At 43.2% G+C, this 19330-nt stretch overlaps 2 protein-coding genes across 2 annotated transcripts; both read left to right on the top strand.

Annotated features, from left to right (window-relative positions):
- Positions 1–2630: 2630 nt before the first annotated feature.
- tmed10 (transmembrane p24 trafficking protein 10) lies at positions 2631–13225 on the top strand. The gene is made up of 5 exons (XM_038962520.1): positions 2631–2880; positions 3655–3775; positions 4434–4507; positions 10544–10670; positions 11116–13225. The coding sequence occupies exons 1-5, from the start codon at positions 2704–2706 to the stop codon at positions 11235–11237; spliced, it is 621 nt and encodes a 206-aa protein (XP_038818448.1). The 5' UTR covers positions 2631–2703; the 3' UTR covers positions 11238–13225.
- Positions 13226–13834: 609 nt separating this feature from the next.
- LOC120019202 (translation initiation factor eIF-2B subunit beta-like) lies at positions 13835–18521 on the top strand. Its single transcript, XM_038962519.1, has 8 exons — positions 13835–14109; positions 15352–15472; positions 15877–16028; positions 16721–16884; positions 17461–17556; positions 17674–17811; positions 18093–18159; positions 18314–18521. Exons 1-8 carry the CDS (start codon positions 13938–13940, stop codon positions 18469–18471), a joined length of 1068 nt encoding a protein of 355 aa, XP_038818447.1. The 5' UTR covers positions 13835–13937; the 3' UTR covers positions 18472–18521.
- The last annotated feature ends 809 nt before the right edge of the window (positions 18522–19330 follow it).

Genomic DNA, 19330 nt, shown 5'->3' with positions numbered 1-19330 from the left:
CTCCAGAGGGTGGTGAAGACGGCCCAGTACATCACTGGGACCGTGGCCCTCCAGCGGGTGGTGAAGACTGCCCAGTACATCACTGGGACCGTGGCCCTCCAGCGGGTGGTGAAGACTGCCCAGTACATCACTGGGACCGTGGCCCTCCAGCGTGTGGTGAAGACTGCCCAGTACATCACTGGGACCGTGGCCCTCCAGAGGGTGGTGAAGACTGCCCAGTACATCACTGGGACCGTGGCCCTCCAGCGGGTGGTGAAGACGGCCCAGTACATCACTGGGACCGTGGCCCTCCAGAGGGTGGTGAAGACTGCCCAGTACATCACTGGGACCGTGGCCCTCCAGAGGGTGGTGAAGACTGCCCAGTACATCACTGGGACCGTGGCCCTCCAGAGGGTGGTGAAGACGGCCCAGTACATCACTGGGACCGTGGCCCTCCAGAGGGTGGTGAAGACTGCCCAGTACATCACTGGGACCATGGCCCTCCAGAGGGTGGTGAAGACTGCCCAGTACATCACTGGGACCGTGGCCCTCCAGAGGGTGGTGAAGATGTCCAGTACATCACTGGGACCGTGGCCCTCCAGAGGGTGGTGAAGACTGCCCAGTACATCACTGGGACCGTGGCCCTCCAGAGGGTGGGGAAGACTGCCCAGTACATCACTGGGACCGTGGCCCTCCAGAGGGTGGTGAAGACGGCCCAGTACATCACTGGGACCGTGGCCCAGTACATCACTGGGACCGTGGCCCTCCAGCGGGTGGTGAAGACTGCCCAGTACATCACTGGGACCGTGGCCCTCCAGAGGGTGGTGAAGACGGCCCAGTACATCACTGGGACCGTGGCCCTCCAGAGGGTGGTGAAGACGGCCCAGTACATCACTGGGACCGTGGCCCTCCAGAGGGTGGTGAAGACGGCCCAGTACATCACTGGGACCGTGGCCCAGTACATCACTGGGACCGTGGCCCTCCAGCGGGTGGTGAAGACGGCCCAGTACATCACTGGGACCGTGGCCCAGTACATCACTGGAACCGTGGCCCTCCAGCGGGTGGTGAAGACTGCCCAGTACATCACTGGGACCGTGGCCCTCCAGAGGGTGGTGAAGACGGCCCAGTACATCACTGGGACCGTGGCCCTCCAGAGGGTGGTGAAGACGGCCCAGTACATCACTGGGACCGTGGACCTCCAGAGGGTGGTGAAGACTGCCCAGTACATCACTCGGACCGTGGCCCTCCAGCGGGTGATAAAGACGGCCCAGTACATCACTGGCAACGTGTTCCCACCCATCCAGGACATCTACTCGAAACGGTGCCTGAGGAAGGAACACAGCATCATCAGGGACCCCACACCCTCCAGCCGTTCACTCCTTTACTGCCAGGCAGACGGTATCGGAGCATGAGGTCTGACACCAACAGGCTCAGAGACAGTTTCTATCTACAAGTCATCAGACTGCTGAACAGTTGAACAGGACTGACCACCTGCTCTGATTCTCTGCACCTTAGCACACACTCAATCACTCATTCATGCTACACACACTATCACATTTAGATAAGACCCAGATACAGACGGTGTAGAAGTAACAAGAGTTTATTACAACAACAGGGGCGGGCAAACGACAGGTCAGGGCAGGCAGGGGTCAATCATCCAGAACGGTGAGGTAAGGTACAAAACGGCAGGCAGTCTCAGGGTCAGGGAAGGCAGAACAGTCAAAACCGGGAAGGACTGGAAACCAGGAGCAGGAAAACAGGCAGGAGCAGGAAAACAAAGACTGGTAGGTTTTAACGAACAAGAACGAACTGGCAACAGACAAACAGAGAACACGGGTATAAATACACAGGGGATGGGCGAAGGAAGTACACTGAAATTCCAATTTTCTTCAATGATTTTCATTTAGGAAATGTTGGGAATTTGTAATTTGGTTTTCTTTCTGAATTGTCTGGAATTGAAATGGAATTGGTCCCAATCCAGATCTATTGTGGTAATAGATTGGATCCCAGTCAGTGAGACTAACCTAAATAAATAGTGGTTAAATAACATCAAACATGTGGTTAATGGCACTTCAGAAAACTGTCAGGGAGAGTGACATTCAGAGGGGTTGTTTGACCTACTAAGCGGGGGTAGTGCACTGAATAGAGCATAGGGTGCCATTTGAGAAGCATCCTGAGTGGAGTGATGTGTTCTCTCGAGGGGATCCGGAAGGGGAGGTTTCCCTGGAAACGAATAAACTCCATCAAACCGAATTGGTTAATCCCTGAGCTGCTGCTGACGAGAAAATAATAGTAATGCTGTTGAGGATTAAACACTTACTGTACTGTCTGGTTAGGTTATTGTGTAATCTATCTGTCTATCGATCCATCCATCCGTTCAGCCACGGTCGTCACTAGTTACCACAGCCACAAAGTCTTAAACCCAATTTCTACAAGTATATGATATATACAAAAATATGATTTAAACCTAACCCTGACATGAACCCTACCCTTAACCACATTTATAACCTCATGCCTAACTCCATCCTTGAATACATTTTTAAGATGTAACCAATTTTGACTTAGTGGCTGTGGTAACTAGTGGAAACATCCATCCATTTGGTCTCTCACAGACCTCCTTTACGGTTGCGGCGCTATGGAGAGATCCGAGGCGTAGAGCGAGTTCTTTAAGCCAAGCTGCAGTAGTTTGCTAGCGGTTGCGCATGTTTGTTTCGGCTAGTAGCCATGGCTCGGTTCGCTACCCTGCTGCTTTTACCGGTTCTCATTGAATCGGTATTATCAATTTCGTTCTTTTTACCGGTAAATTCAAGGAAATGTTTACGGGAAGAGATCCACAAAGACGTGCTCGTCACGGGGGAGTATGAAATCAGCGACCAGTCCAACACAAAAACCAACCTGAAGGTGAGTTTGATGCTGCTGGCAATACGGTACTGACGGCTAAGCTAAACTAACTAGCTACTAACTGTTAACAGTGAAGGCCCAAACGCAGTTTGGTCATATCATTTTCTGATGAGAAGTGACTTTAAAACAATACGTGGAAATGCAACCGTATTCATATAAATTGCTATTCATAACAGCTGGCTAGCTAAGTCTTGTTGACAGCTGCTGTTATCTTGCTAACTAATGTTAGCGTGGTAGCTAACGTTAGCCTGGTTGGGCCTGTGACAGGTCTTTCCTGGTTCTTGCGCTTTTAAATGGTTTTGATTGAAATAGCAGAATTGTACATTTTATCAAACGAAGTGTGTATAATATTACATACGTAAAGGAATTTAAACTTAACTATTTTATTTCAATGTTTAGTATCAGTTGAGTTGGTGAAAACTCATTCAGGATGTTACACGTCAGTCTTAACTCCCCCATCCACTTTGTGATACGTGTAGCTACTAAGTTAGCTAGCGATGTTAGCATGCTGTAGAATCTTGCTCATGACGGTGATGTCAACAAAGTGAATGCAGGGTTAGAATAAGACTTGACAACTCATACAAATCATAATCATACAAGTCTATAATTTGCCTACTACATGGACAAAGTTAGCTGATGTTGTGTGAGAGAGTTTATATTACACGCCATTGGGTAAACATTGCCCGTTGCAACACTCATGCACCAGCTGTCAATACACGTGTTGTATTTTTTGCCTTTTTATGTTGTTGTATTATCATCTGTGTTTAACGTTAGATCACAGACTCGTCGGGACACATTCTATACTCAAAGGAAAGTGCAACGAAAGGGAAGTTTGCTTTCACGACAGAGGATTATGACATGTTTGAAGTGTGCTTTGAGAGCAAATCGCCCATGGGTAAGTCAAAGTGAATAGTATGTATTTTGTGGTACTTAAAGTGATGGTAATCCTTAACCTAGATGTTTGCAAGGAGCAGGCATTGTTCAATGCAATTGATAGCTTAACTGCATTACACCACAAGTAGTGGGTACCCATCTGTTCTGGATTTCAGGCTATCGCTGGTCAGCACATGCAACATTTGGGTCAGGGTTCTGAGAACACTACTCTGTTTAAACACTTAATGGAGGCCAGTCAGTCAGCAACCAATAAGTGAATGACGCAGCAGGGGATAAGTTAGGACGAGATAGGTTTATAGCTGGGTCACATTCAGGACCCAAACTCTGTTTCAGATAGAAATGGGAACATTGTTTGTTCTACATAGCATATTTCTATCTGAATGAAACAAAACATTGTTTGTTCTACATAGCATATTTCTATCTGAATGAAACAAAATATTGTTTGTTCTACATAGCATATTTCTATCTGAATGAAACAAAATATTGTTTGTTCTACATAGCATATTTCTATCTGAATGAAACAAAACATTGTGTCCTGCCGAACGCGGTCCATGTGACCTGGAAGGAGTCCTTCCAACTTGTATTATTGCTTGCTGTTATTGAATGAGCTGAGTAAAGCCATCCATGCCTTGTAAATGATGTGTGTGTCTGTCACCCAGGAACTGGGAGGATCCCCGACCAGCTGCTTAATCTGGACATGAAGCACGGAGTGGAGGCCAAGAACTATGAAGAGGTGAGTCGCTGGTACTGCTGCTGGTACTGCTTCAAAGTGAAACTGAAATGCACGTACACTCTTGCACCACAAAGGGATTGCTTATTTGCTTCGCAGGCCCAGTGTCTTGGAAATGTTAAATGATAGTTGAAATTGTTTAAAGAAGCCCCTCTGCACACTGGGCTGGAATAGTATGACTTGTTAATTTGGTGCCAACATTTTGGTAGGGACTTAGGAAGCATTTCATCAGATTTTGAGGGACAAAATATTTAATGTAAGGTGCCGCCACAAAAAAAAAAAAGTCTAAATAATTTTGGGGATGACAGAACGTTTTCAGTAACCAGGTTTCCTTTCAAATTTTTTTTAATGCGAGTTAAGTACGTCGGATAAAATTGCCACGACGGGCCTGATGGAAACAGCAAATTTCACTGTAAACATTCCAAATTTCAACAAAACAATATATATCTTAGACAAGGTGGGATTTTTTTTTGTTGTGTCTGGAAAATTAATTCTGAGTGAAATGGCGGTGGAAACGTCTTTATGCGCAAATATTGATATAATAACGAATATTGAAGTAAACTTGGGAGTCACGCGATGACATGGTGTGTGGTCCTACCACTACGACTCGGGGAAAGGCATGCAGTTTATTAGATTACAGATTAAATAAATGATGATGATTTTCACAAGGTGGTGAAAGTGCACGGTGATGATCGAGGGTCTTATTCTGGTGATAATCGATGGTTGACTGCCGTTTTGACAAATAAAAATGATCTAGCTCTTTTGTCCATAATAATCTCCTGTACTGTAGGTAGTTTACCCGAACTGTATCAGCGAAGCTGTTGACTAGAGCGCACATGCCAAGACCAGAGTGGGCACATTCGCTATATAACGCAGTAGAGTTAAATTAGATGGAAACCCATTTAACTTGTTTAAAAAAAAAATATATATATATATTAAAATGAAGAATTGAATCACTAAAGTTATTTTTATGTGCACTACATCATCACGCGCAGCTTTTTATCCACAAAAAGTCAGTTTAATGGAAACAACATGGTTGGAAAATGCTCATATATTGTTTTTAAATGTAGATTATTAGAATATTTGCATGAAAATGTCGTCATTTGGATGTAAACCTAGCTAATGTAAACGGATATAAAGTACGTCAAAAACGTTAATGGAGATATACAATATATTTATAAGATCATCTTCTTTGAGAACTAACAACCACCAAAAATAAAAACTAGACAATCTAAAAAATGAAGGAGAAAAAAAGGTCATGTCATGTCATGGGGCTCCCATTGATTGTTATGATGATTGAGTCACTGGGCTAGTATTAGAACAAGGTGTGTTGGCCCTTCAGAAAGTATTCAAACCTATTGACTTATTCCACATTTTGTTGTTACAGACGGAATTCAAAATGTATTAAATTAAAATTAAATTCTCATCCATCTACACACAATACCCCATAATGACAAAATTAGAAATTGTTACAATTTTTTAACGTTTTTTTTTTGGGGGGGGGGGGGGGGGGGGGGAAATGTATTAAATGTAAATACAGAAATACCTAATTTACATAAGTATTCACACCCCTGAGTCAATACATTTTAGAATCACCTTTGGTAGCGATTACAGCTGTGAGTCTTTCTGGGTACTTATCTAAGAGCTTTGCACACCTGGATTGTACAATATTTGCACATAATAACATTTTTTTTCAAGCTCTGTCAAGAAGTTGGTTGTTGATCATTGCTAGACAGCCATTTTCAAGTCTTGCAGTAGATTTAAGTAGATTTAAGTCAAAACCGTAACTCGGCCACCAGTGCTTAAAATGAACATCTGCCAAATGTGGGTAGATTTTGGCATTGGCGGCTAAGAAGTCTATTTCACCAGCCATGTTGGTGGGAAGTGAGGGCTCCGCTGTGTGAGCGTTTCACTTGCATTTGTGAAAAGAAAAAGGAAAGTCATATCACATTTATAGTAACATATATGCTGCGGTAGCTGTTTTCAAAGTATTTCCGCTGTTTTGTTTCATAGCTGGTATGTCAATCGCCCAAAGTCAAAAGAAGTAGGAATCCTATATAGCCTATTCCACCTCGTGCTGCATCTCTGCCTGGCTGGGAGCTGTGCACACCTGAAGAGCTGAGTGGAAGATTGATTTTTAGAAGCGCTGCGCACAGGCATAAAAAATAGGTTTAATTTACTTGAAACGAAAGTGAGACTTTGTCCTTGTGTTTCTTGGCTATTTACATTATTTTGTTCACAAGCTAGATTGTTTTTCTATGTTTGAGTTTCAACTGCTAGAGAAGAGATGGCGTTTCAACTACTCAAACTCAATCTCACAGGTACAAACATGACTGGAGTCACGTTACCACGGTAACCTTAAAGGGGCAGGTGAATTTTTTTTTGGGGGGGGGTTAAAAGACCCAGGTCACAAAAGATGAAATTAAACAATATACCACATTACTTCTTACTAGTAATACATATATTGTTTTAGAAACATTATAAAGCATGTTCATCTGTTTTTGTGTGTTTTGTCGGTGTAATTTTAGTGGGCAAAAAATATTTTGTCTGGTAAAAAAAAATCTGAGTGGCTGGTAGATTAAAAAGAATAATAATCTACTTCCCACAGTGGCTGGTGGACCAAAAAAAAGACTTAATTTGATGCTCTGTCAGCCACTCGGGAATATTCACTGTCTTCTTGGTTAACCACTCCATTGTAGATTTGGCTTTGTGTTTTAGTTCATTGTCCTGCTGAAAGGTGAATTCATCTCCCAGTGTCTGGTGGAAAGCAGACTGAACCAAGTTTTCCTCTAGGAATTTTCCTGTGCTTAGCTCTATTCCGTTCCTTTTTTCAACAAAAAAAAAAACTCCCTAGTCCTTAACGATGACATGAATACCCATGAAATGATGCAGCCACCACCATGTTTGAAAATATAGATTTGCCCCAAACATAACACTTTGTATTTAGGTCATAAAGGTAATTTCTTTGCCACATTTTTTTGCAGTATTATTTTAGTGCCTTATTGCATGTTTTGGAATATTTATATTCTGTACAGGCGTCCTTCTTTTCACTCTGTCATTTAGGTTAGTATTAAGGAGTAACTACAATGTTGTTGATCCATCCTCAGTTTTCTCCTATCACAGCCATTAAACTCTGTAACTGTTTTAAAGTCACCATTTCACCTCATGGTGAAATCCCTGAGCGGTTTCCTTCCTCTCCGGCAACTGAGTTAGGAAGGACGCCTGTATCTTTATAGTGACTGGGTGTATTGATACACCATCCAAAGTGTAATTAATAACTTCACCATGCTCAAAGGGATATTCAATGTATGCTTTCTTTTTACCCATCTACCAATAGGTGCGCTTCTTTACAAGGCATTGGAAAACCTACCTGGTCTTTGTGGTTGAATCTGTGTTTGAAACCCCCCCCCCCCCCAAAATATATTATGCTTTGACGTTAAGGGGTATGGTGTATAGGCCAGTGACACAATTAATTTTAAATTCAGGCTGTAACACAACAAACTGTGGAAAAAGTCAAGGGGTGTGAACACTTTCTGAAGACAGAGTTAACACTGCACACACTGTTCTACTGACTTGTATTGTGAATTGATAATCCACTCTACCCACACATACTGATTGAGCCCGAAGCCCATGCGTGGGTTGGAGGACTAGGCCAGCTACTGGTGTCTGTGTTAATGTGGGCATGCCTATGTGGGTGAATACTGTACAGTACGTGCGTACTTAGCTACGTAACGCCAACGTGTTGTGTTAGAGTAGAGCCTAGTTGGAAAGGAAACCAGGAAGTGCAAGTTGGCTGGAATCCCTGTCTTGTCTGTAACCAAAGCAATGGCCTGCTACTGTGACGTCCGTCTGGTCACCTGGTCCGTCTGGTCCATCTGGTCACCTGGTCTGTCTGGTCCGTCTGGTCACCTGGTCCGTCTGGTCCATCTGGTCACCTGGTCTGTCTGGTCAGCTTGATTTCACTTGTTCTCTTTTATTCTTACGCCTCGATCAGACCGACAACGTCATTGTGTTTTGGTACAGGAAGTACATCATTTCCAATGGAATGTGGCGTCGGTACAAAGTTATTCATTTGATTTACTTGGTTGAGAAATGTGATTTTCCAGTTTTTATGACATTATTCGTATATATATTTGAAACTGCCCTATCCCCTAGCCAAAACCCTGATTTTTAATATTGTCTTGATCCAATTTCTTTATAAACTTAGCAAAAAAAGAAACGTCCCTTTTTCAGGAACTCTTGTCTTTCAAAGATAATTCGTTACAATCCAAATAACTTCACAGATCTTCATTGTAAAGGGTTTTAACACTGTTTCCCGTGCTAGTTCAATGAACCATAAACAATTAATAAACATGCACCTGTGGAACGGTCGTTAAGACACTAACAGCTTACAGACGGTAGGCAATTAAGGTCACAGTTATGAAAACTTAGGACACTAAAGAGGCCTTTCTACTGACTCTGAAACACACCAAAAGAAAGATGCCCAGGGTCCCTGCTCATCTGTGTGAATGTGCCTTAGGCATGCTGCAAGGAGGCATGAGGACTGCAGATGTGGCCAGGGCAATAAATTGCAATGTCCGTACTGTGAGACGCCTAAGACAGCGCTACAGGGAGACAGGATGGACAGCTGATCGTCCTCGCAGTGGCAGACCACGTGTAACAACACCTGCACAGGATCGGTACATCCGAACATCACACCTGCAGGACAGGTACAGGATGTCAACAGCAACTGCCCGAGTTACACCAGGAACGCACAATCCCTCCATCAGTGCTCAGACTGTCCGCAATAGGCTGAGAGAGGCTGGACTGAGAGCTTGTAGGCCTGTTGTAAGACAGGTCCTCACCAGACATCACTGTGCAACAACATCGCCTATGGGCACAAACCCACCGTCGCTGGACCAGACAGGACTGACAAAAATGCTCTTCACTGACGAGTCACGGTTTTGTCTCACCAGAGGTGATGGTCGGTTTTTGTGTTTATCGTCGAAGGAATGAGCGTTACACCGAGGCCTGTACTCTGGCGCGGGATCGATTTGGAGGTGGAGGGTCCGTCATGGTCTGGGGCAGTGTGTCACAGCATCATTGGACTGAGCTTGTTGTCATTGCAGGCAATCTCAACGCTGTGCGTTACAGAGAAGACATCCTCCTCCCTCATGTGGTACCCTTCCTGCAGGGTCATCCTGACATGACCCTCCAGCATGACAATGCCACCAGCTATACTGCTCATTCTGTGCATGATTTCCTGCAAGACAGGAATGTCAGTGTTCTGCCATGGCCAGCGAAGAGCCCGGATCTCAATCCCATTGAGCACGTCTGGGACCTGTTGGATCGGAGGGTGAGGGCTAGGGCCATTCCCCCCAGAAATGTCCAGGAACTTGCAGGTGCCTTGGTGGAAGAGTGGGGTAACATCTCACAGCAAGAACTGGCAAATCTGGTGCAGTCCATGAGGAGGAGGAGATGCACTGCAGTACTTAATGCAGCTGGTGGCCACACCAGATACTGACTGTTACTTTTGATTTTGACCCCCCCCCCGCCCCCCCTTTGTTCAGGGACACATTATTCAATTTCTGTTAGTCACATGTCTGTGGAACTTGTTCAGTTTATGTCTCAGTTGTTGAATCTTATGTTCATACAAATATTTACACATGTTAAGTTTGCTGAAAATAAACGCAGTTGACAGTGAGGACGTTTCTTTTTTGTTGTTGCTGAGTTTATATGTTTTAGCTGTAGCTTGTGGGGAGAGAACTTCTGTAAAACTAGAGAGAGGAGGAGTAAAGCGTTCTGCATACCAGACCGATTGCACTGTGTTCCTGTTCATGTTGAACTACTAGGGAAACTGGCACTGCTACTGCATAGCTCGAGAGTGACACCTACTGGACAAACTGGGACACAGTCCAAGCTTCTATCTAGAATTTCCTTATTTATAAATGTTCATCCCTTTCCTGCTGCACTATCCACCGGAACAAGTTGAGATCTTAAATCCAATAAACACCTACCTGCATTTGTTTTTTTTGATTGGCGGCTCTCTCGTCCACTCAGATCGCCAAAGTGGAGAAGCTGAAGCCCCTGGAGGTGGAGCTAAGGCGACTGGAGGACCTATCAGAGTCCATCGTCAATGACTTTGCCTACATGAAGAGGAGGGAGGAGGAGATGAGAGATACCAACGGTAAGAAGAGCACAGTACTGATAGTAGTAGTTCCGTTTACTAGTCCGACATGGACCTGTGTTGTGTGATTGTGAACTTCTCAGTCTGTCCATTTGAGAAATCTTCCCCTTGAACATCAATACATGTTTTATGCAGAATTTCAAGTTATACATGTGATTATTCTAATGCATAGTCGTAGCTCATCGTCAACACATTTTTTTACATTACATTACTCAAATCAAATCAAATGTATTTATATAGCCCTTCGTACATCAGCTGATATCTCAAAGTGCAGAAACCCAGCCTAAAACCCCAAACAGCAAGCAATGCAGGTGTAGAAGCACGGTGGCTAGGGAAAAACTCCCTAGAAAGGCCAAAACCTAGGAAGAAACCTATAGAGGAACCAGGCTATGAGGGGTAATTTTCACTATAGTCAATATTTCTACCTCTGTTCTCCTCCTTCCAGAATCCACCAACACACGCGTCCTGTACTTCAGCATATTCTCTATGTGCTGTCTGATTGGCCTGGCCACCTGGCAGGTCTTCTACCTGCGACGCTTCTTCAAGGCCAAGAAGCTGATTGAGTAGAGAGGCATCACCACTACACCCAGGAGGAGCAGCCAATGCTACCCGATCAACCTTCAAACTCATCGGACTAGCTTCAGCAAATCTATGGCTTTGTCCGAAATGGCACCCTGTATAGTGAACTACTTTTGACCAGAGCCCCATAGGCTGAAGTTTTTGCCGAAGGCCTGTAGACTCTGGTCAAAAGTAGTGCACTATACAGGGAATAACCAGGGCACCGTTTCGGACCTATCCAATAATGACAAAACAAAGGGTTGAGCAGAACTCTCTACTAGTTTCGGTGGTATGAGAGGGCACAAAGGGGTAGCCTATTCTCTGAAAACTATATACACCTGGGGCTCATTCAGCAGAGTGAAATATTTTTTTTTTTAAAGCTAGAAATGTAGAATATACACAGATTTATCTTCAAAGAGAGCGAGAATGTTCCATGTGTTATTTACATTTCTCAGATTGTCATTTAATGTGTACAGTTTGATTTGGAGTTATGTTTTATTTTGTTGGGATGAATGGTTGCCCCCTTTGAGAGAATGTCTATGGCCCTTTTATATTGTACAAAGTCTTGGCCATGCCAAGCGAGCTATAGTGTGCTGTACGTCGCCAATGGCACCCTATTCCCTATATAGTGCACTACTTTTGACCAGGTCCCATAGGACTCTGGTCAAAGTATTGCAATAGGGTGCCATTTGAGATGTCCCTTTATATTGTCCTTTTTAAGTGAAGCCTTCGATGAACAGCAGGTGGAATGTGGTATAACTCAAAAGAGAGAAACTATGGCAACCACTGAACTTGTGTGCTTTGTTGCTTAATTAATTTGAATACATGTTTTGGTAAAAAAATTTGACAGCGTCTTTTAGTTTGTTTTGATTTTGTAAAATGCTATCGCAGGGCAGGTATTTTAGGGGAGAGGGTTTCATAAGTTATCAGGGAATGAATGGTTGGTTGTCTTAAATGGCACCCTATTCCATATAAAAGTGCATTGGGCCTTGGTCAAAAGTAGTGCACTATTTAAGGAATAGGCTGTAATTTTGAATGCAGAAAAAATATCATTTTGAAAACTAGGTCATTTCTAGCAGAACACTTGTTGCTAGTTCTTAAGTTTTTATTTTATCTTAAAGATGTACAAAAGATAACAGCCACACATCTACATTGCCATCTGAATGTGTTTTAAGCCAAGTAGTGGTCCCCTGTATGAATTCCTCTTCTGAGAACCCTTGAATCTGCCTATTAGAACCTGACTCACAAATGCATGTCAAACCTTATTACTTAAAAAATGGCAGACATGTTATACTATCATCAACATCAGGATAGTGGGATTGTACTGCCATTTTACATGCCAACTTTGCATCGGTGGTAGTTTTGTAGTAACATGGAAAATATCCTAACTCTTCCTTGGATGTATTCCATTTGAGTAGGCTAGTGTATTTTTTATTTTTTACTGCAATTTCAGGGGAAATTATTTGCTTCTTTAGCCTGGTCCCAGATCTGTTTGTTTGACAACAGTGACAATGGGAGTTGGCAAAGCAAGACAACACAAACAGATCTGGGACCAGGCTATTGCTTATTGATTTTTGGGAATCAATTTCAAATTACAACACTTACATCCAAGATCCTAGCCTGAGTTGCCACTCTCTTTGGTCCAATCATGGCAACTCCTTGTCAGGTTTGGCGTGACAAGGACGGCAATGGAGTTAGTGAGAGTACAAACTGATCTGCGACCAGGCTTTCAAGATCCATCCAACATTAGTTCGGAGATAATTATGGGGTCTGAGTTACATGAGGGTTTGGAGTTGGTTAAAATATATTCCAACTATTTTTTTGTCACTGTTATTAAAGCTACTGCAATAACCAATTATGTGGGGTACATACATTTAACAGTGAACATTTGCTATGTTTTTCAGTCAATGATTTCTATGTTGATTGATATCAATTTGGAAAAGGTTTGTGTTTAGGCTTTTATTCAATAAAAATATTGGATGGATTTACAAAAAAAATGTTGCTTGAGATTTTGTGATGGGATGACCAAAGGACATTCACGCAGCGTTATCACAGAACAATGAGCCAAATATTTCACCGGATGTATAAATGTGAAAAATCCAATTGGCGTTTCCACTCACTACCAAATCTGGTGACGAGAGAAAGCCAAGTGTCCGACAGTGGGTTTTGGCTGACATTCTGCATGTTCTCATCGATTAAACATTTTAATTCCATATATCTTTCTGTTTCCAAAACTAAAATATGTAACGGTGGAGCGCATTTTGTAGACTTTGCCAACGTTTCTACAAAGAGCGTTGTTTAGAAAGAGTGCATGGGCGAATTGAGTTACTGCACAAGCGCTTCACAGAGGAGTTCCCTAAGGCACCAACAGGATCTCACTAGCTCCTGCTTGGCTGTAAAAATCTTTGTCATTATGGCATCTTTATAAGTGGATCATATATATAATTTTATAAAGGTTACACTAGTATTGTCTACCTGTTACTGTCTACCTAATAAAATTATTATGAATAAATGATGAAATCTATGAAAATATTGCAAGATGTGCGTTTCTAATAATTTGGTCCAATCAGCGTTGGACTAATATGATGACCCGGAAGCGCCTTCCTTCACGCGCAATGTAGTTCCGGTTCAATTTCCCTCTTAAGTAAATCTGTGACAACACCAAATTGTTTTTTATACAGCATCTAGCAAGTGAATTTAGAAAAGAATATGCCTGGGGCAGACAAGGAAACAGCTATTACGGAACGAATCGAGGCTTTTCTTGCCGATTTGAAGCGGGGAGGCAGTGGGACAGGACCCCTCCGAGGGTCGGGGGAAATGGCCAGAGAAACCACATATTTGCTTCGGAGAATAACAGCCCAAGCACGATGGAGCAGCGCAGGTATACGTTATAACAGCAGAACTCTAGCTAGTTTATTCGATGGCTAGATTAATGGTTTTCTACTTCTCAAGCTAGCTGTAAGTGTTTTTGTAAATTACATTTAGCATTTGTGACCAACTTTTTATCCGCTATTAGACGATAGTAACTTTAGCCAGCTGTCAAAATCTGAACTACCACGAGAAGCTGATGTAATTTTTAAACTGGTCAATGGTGTGACCGCGCTATGTCTGAACATAATAGCACAGATAGAACAATTACACAGATATTTCACCGGATTTATAAATGTGAAGCATCCGGTTGACGTTTCTACTCACTACCAAATATGGTGATGACAGGAAGCCCAGTGGGAGAAGATGGCGCGAAATGGATTTTGGCCGAGATTCTGCTAATTTTCTCATCGTTAAACATTTGAACTCTATACAGTTTTCTGTTTCCAAAACTAGAATCTGTAACAAACAAAGTGGATTGCATTTTTTTTACTTTAACCTTTGCCAAAGTTTAAAAAAATGGCATTGTTTAGGAGAGCAAGGGCGAATTGAGTTATTGAACACACGCACTTCACATAGTGGGCGTTACCTAATGGAAATATGCAAAAAATGCCAGAACGCGTCAATAGGAGCTCACTATCTCCTTGATTGTTTTTACCACTATGATTTAATTTACTCCCATTGGAAACGACAGGCTGTGGTCTATCTTAGGTTATTTCTAAAAGTCTTTGATAATAGAGTTCGCCAGTTTGTCGTCCTAAAACCCGGAAATAAGTTATCTCTGGGTCGTTCAGCCTTCCCTATAGGGAAAATAGGAATTAGGAATTAATATAGGAATTAATAATAAATGCCGAAAATAAGGTCTGAGGTTAACACAGGCTTAGGAGATCTTATACATTTTGTTCTATGTGATAATACCAGTCAGTTAACATGACCTTAATGAATTATGAAGCCTTTATGTGCTTTGAGTTTTTTTAAATCATTACATAAATTCTTCAAAATTCACAAAAAGTGACTTTCGCTGATGAAGATTCTCATATAACAAAACAAGATAAGATATCCTAAGCTTGTGTTTACCACAGACTTTATTTTCAGCATTTTACCTGAAACCCCTAAAAAAAAAAAACGCTAATAATTTCCCCCATATGTTTGTCCAACGAACCATGGCAGAGTGGGTTCCTACAAAAAGACACCATTACTATTTCTCTATTCACTGACTAGGTATGACAAAGAATCCTCTGGTATGTCATAACAGGCGACCTGATGGAGATCATTCGCAACGAGGGAAGGAGAATGACGGCCGCCCAACCGTCCGAGACCACCGTGGGAAACATGGTACGGCGCGTGCTCAAGATCATCAGGGAGGAGTATGCCAGGTGAGAGAGATGGGGGGAGTCTGGGGAATATTCCTTCAAAGAACAGGCTGACGCTTTGTAATCAACATTGTTCATCTGGTGTCTGATACACTTGTTATGGTTGGCCATATCATAGGCTAGTCTGGGTACCAATCTGTTTAGCTATTGTTCCACTCCTTACCAACCCCGTCATGCTAAACATCTTTTTGAGCATATGCCATGGAGTACAACGAGTGGAACGTTAGCTAAAACAGAATCTGGTTAATTATGTAATAGATGGACTTGTTGAACATCTCTCTGTTGCCACTCTACTCATGTTAAAGCTACCATCTGTACAATGTCTTGTTGTTCTATGATCATTTCAATGAAATATACCCAGCTTGTCACTCTCTTCTCATGTCAACTATGTTTTTTTGTTTCCTCAGGTCCCGTGGCAGCAGTGAGGAGACCGAGCAGCAGGAGTCCCTCCACAAGCTGCTGACGTCGGGGGGGCTGAGTGAGGAGAACTTCAGACAACAGTTTGTTCATCTCAAAGCTAACGTCATAGAGGCCATCAATGAACTCCTCACAGAGCTAGGTAGATATAATATATAATATATATAATCATATAATCATATAATCATGTCGCTTAACTGAAGCATAAGGCAAATAACATCTCAGACTGGATCTCTGTATCATCTGGAGGATCTCTGTATCATCTGGAGGATCTCTGTATCATCTGGAGGATCTCTGTATCATCTGGAGGATCTCTGTATCATCTGGAGGATCTCTGTATCATCTGCAGGATCTCTGTATCATCTGGAGGATCTCTGTATCATCTGCAGGATCTCTGTATCATCTGGAGGATCTCTGTATCATCTGGAGGACGTAGTCGGCATTAGCTGAAGTCGCCTTTCAGCCCCCCCCCCCCCCCTATTCTCTAGTGCTTTTCATCTGTACACTGCTTATTCCTAAAGATCCTATGAGAATATTATCCTTGGTCAAGCAGCACTGAGCTTACTGTTATACTCTCCTTCTTGTCGTCTTCCTCTCTCCCAGATGGCACCACAGACAACATCGCCATGGGTATAACCATGGTCAAGCAGCACTGAGCTAACGGTCTTCCTCTCTCCCAGATGGCACCACAGACAACATCGCCATGGGTATAACCATGGTCAAGCAGCACTGAGCTAACGGTCTTCCTCTCTCCCAGATGGCACCACAGACAACATCGCCATGGGTATAACCATGGTCAAGCAGCACTGAGCTAACGGTCTTCCTCTCTCCCAGATGGCACCACAGACAACATCGCCATGCAGGCCCTGGAGCACATCCACTCCAACGAGGTCATCATGACTGTCGGCCGCTCACGTACCGTCGAGGCCTTCCTCAAAGACGCAGCGAGGAAACGCAAGTTCCACGTCATCGTGGCCGAGTGTGCCCCCTTCTGCCAGGTATACGCCATCCTTTCATCCCTCATTCGCTCCCATCATCCCACCATCCAACTATACCTCCATCCCTATCTATCCCTCTCTCCCTGTATGCCTCTATCTATCTATCATCCCTCTATCCCTCCCTTCCTCTATCCATCCATCATCCCTCCCTGCCTCCCTCCCTCCATCCATCATCCCTTCCTCTATCCATCCATCATCCCTCCCTGCCTCCCTCCATCCATCATCCCGCCCTTCCTCTATCCATCCATCATCCCTCCCTTCCTCTATCCATCCATCATCCCTCCCTTCCTCTATCCATCCATCATCCCTCCCTTCCTCTATCCATCCCTCCCTCTATCCATCTATCATCCCTCCCTGCCTCCCTCACTTAATCATCTATCATCCCTCCCTCTATCCATCCATCATCCCTCCCTGCCTCCTATCATCCCTCCCTCTATCCATCCATCATCCTTCTATCTATTTATATGTATATACAGTAGTGCTAAAGGAAGCGCACATCTATTTAATTAATTAATTCTCTCCATAATATTTAATTATTTAATATGCTACAGTAATGACCTTTGTCCCTCTCCCAAGGGTCATGAAATGGCTACAGGTCTCTCCAAAGCGGGCATCGAGACCACTGTAATAGCAGATGCTGCCATATTTGCAGTGATGTCCCGAGTGAATAAGGTGAGTTCGATTTTTACATTTTTATTTTTACTGTGATGTTGCTTATTTTAGAACAGGCTCTTACTAAACTATTGATAGGTTGACTACTGTTAATGGACCAGATGTGGTGTTCTCCAGGTTATCATCGGCACACAGACAGTTCTAGCCAATGGCGGGCTCAGGGCGGTCAATGGAGCCCACTCTGTAGCTCTAGCAGCCAGGCACCACTCTACTCCGCTCATCATCTGTGCTCCCATGTTCAAGCTCTCGCCTCAGGTATTCACAACCATATTCTGGCCTTTTCTAGGGAGTCCCCCCCCCCCCCTAGTCACTGTGCTTCTACACCTGCATTGTTTGCTGTTTGGGGTTTTAGGCTGGGTTTCTGTATAAGCACTTTGAGATATCAGCTGATGTAAGAAGGAGGCTATATAAATTTGATTTGATATTCAGTATGAACATGAACACTTTCTGGATGGAGATGGATGTCAGTGAGCCCTTTTTTCACCTGAAAGCTCCTTATCATTGAATGAGGGAAATAGTTGTTTTCCTGTTCTCAGTTCCCCAATGAAGAGGACACATTCCATAAGTTTGTCTCCCCACATGAGATGCTTCCCTTCACAGCAGGTAGTACTTTAATTGAGATCTTATTTCATGTTTTATACTCTTGAGACTCTTAACCAAAGTGTCAACGCTTGTCTGTGTAAAAGCTAGCAATGACTGATTTAAAAAAAAAAATGTTTTTCTCTCATCTGAATCTTTACTCTGTTTGTCTCTGTAGGAGAGATTCTATCCAAGGTGAACGTGCACTGCCCCGTGTTTGACTACGTTCCTCCTGAACTCATCACTCTGTTCATCTCCAACATCGGCGGCAACGCTCCGTCTTACATCTACCGGCTGATGAGTGAACTCTACCACCCCGAGGACCACGAACTGTAATCAGTGTACACAAAATGCTAATCATAATAAATAAAATAAAAAAAGGTTTATGCATTTGGTTTGTTTTATTCTTTTCAAGGATTTGTGAAACCACTGAGTTTATAGTATGATTTGATATATCAGCTGATGTAAGAAGGGCTATATAAATAAATTTGATTTGCTGCAAGTTTCACTTTTTTTTGTTTCAGGCTTCATTGTAATTTAATAGAATTTACAGAATGTTATTTCAAAGAAGAAAATCAATTCTTTACAATGATATTGCTTACCAGTATGAAGCCAGAACAGCGCCCACTACTGGAACTCGCGATGAAGTATTCAGAAAGATAGTTGTAGTTACGCCGGAGCACCAGCAGGAGGCAGCCTCGATGTTTGTCACATCGTGGCTAAATCAGAGAAACGGGCGAAAATGAAGCAAATAATAACATTATTATAACATTATCGTTATAAATTGTTGTCACTGGTTGAATCAACGTTGTACTTTCAATGGATATTATACATTGACGTCTGCTCTGTGGGTTTCTTCACGATACAAGTGTATCGTTTGCATATTTCTGTTACATATGCAAACCAAAAGATTCATAAAGATGTTTGGAAGAAAAAAGAAAAAAAAATACTCAAAAAGACTGGGTCCCGCTGTATTGCTCAGGCTGCACTACAGCGTCTATTCACAGGCGCGATCCCACTACTGAGCGGCACGGGGGCTTTGGCCTGCTCCGTTTCCGACCTGGGCCGGTGCACCCCTCCTTAGACGACCTGGTGGTCCCGGGCTCCCCTAGGAGCACCATATCGATACCGAACTTAGTGCGGACACCCGATCGGCATAGTCCACTGGAGCTCAGAACTCCTGAGCTCAAACGAT

This window comes from Salvelinus namaycush, chromosome 24, assembly GCF_016432855.1.
Source record: "Salvelinus namaycush isolate Seneca chromosome 24, SaNama_1.0, whole genome shotgun sequence".
Lineage (NCBI taxonomy): Eukaryota > Metazoa > Chordata > Actinopteri > Salmoniformes > Salmonidae > Salvelinus > Salvelinus namaycush.
Note: the sequence above shows the minus strand (reverse complement) of the source record. Positions and strands in the feature narration are given on the sequence as shown.

What these genes read in the sequence shown, in the direction of transcription:
- LOC120019202 (XM_038962519.1), top strand. Translation starts at nt 13,938, where the DNA reads ATGCCTGGGGCAGACAAGGAAACAGCTATTACGGAACGAATCGAGGCT. An exon ending in TGAACTCCTCACAGAGCTAG is followed by an intron (nt 16,029 to 16,720) that starts GTAGATATAATA and finishes CCTCTCTCCCAG; the next exon opens with ATGGCACCACAGACAACATC. An exon ending in AGTGTGCCCCCTTCTGCCAG is followed by an intron (nt 16,885 to 17,460) that starts GTATACGCCATC and finishes CCCTCTCCCAAG; the next exon opens with GGTCATGAAATGGCTACAGG.
- tmed10 (XM_038962520.1), top strand. Translation starts at nt 2,704, where the DNA reads ATGGCTCGGTTCGCTACCCTGCTGCTTTTACCGGTTCTCATTGAATCG. An exon ending in TGAGAGCAAATCGCCCATGG is followed by an intron (nt 3,776 to 4,433) that starts GTAAGTCAAAGT and finishes TCTGTCACCCAG; the next exon opens with GAACTGGGAGGATCCCCGAC. An exon ending in AGGCCAAGAACTATGAAGAG is followed by an intron (nt 4,508 to 10,543) that starts GTGAGTCGCTGG and finishes TCGTCCACTCAG; the next exon opens with ATCGCCAAAGTGGAGAAGCT.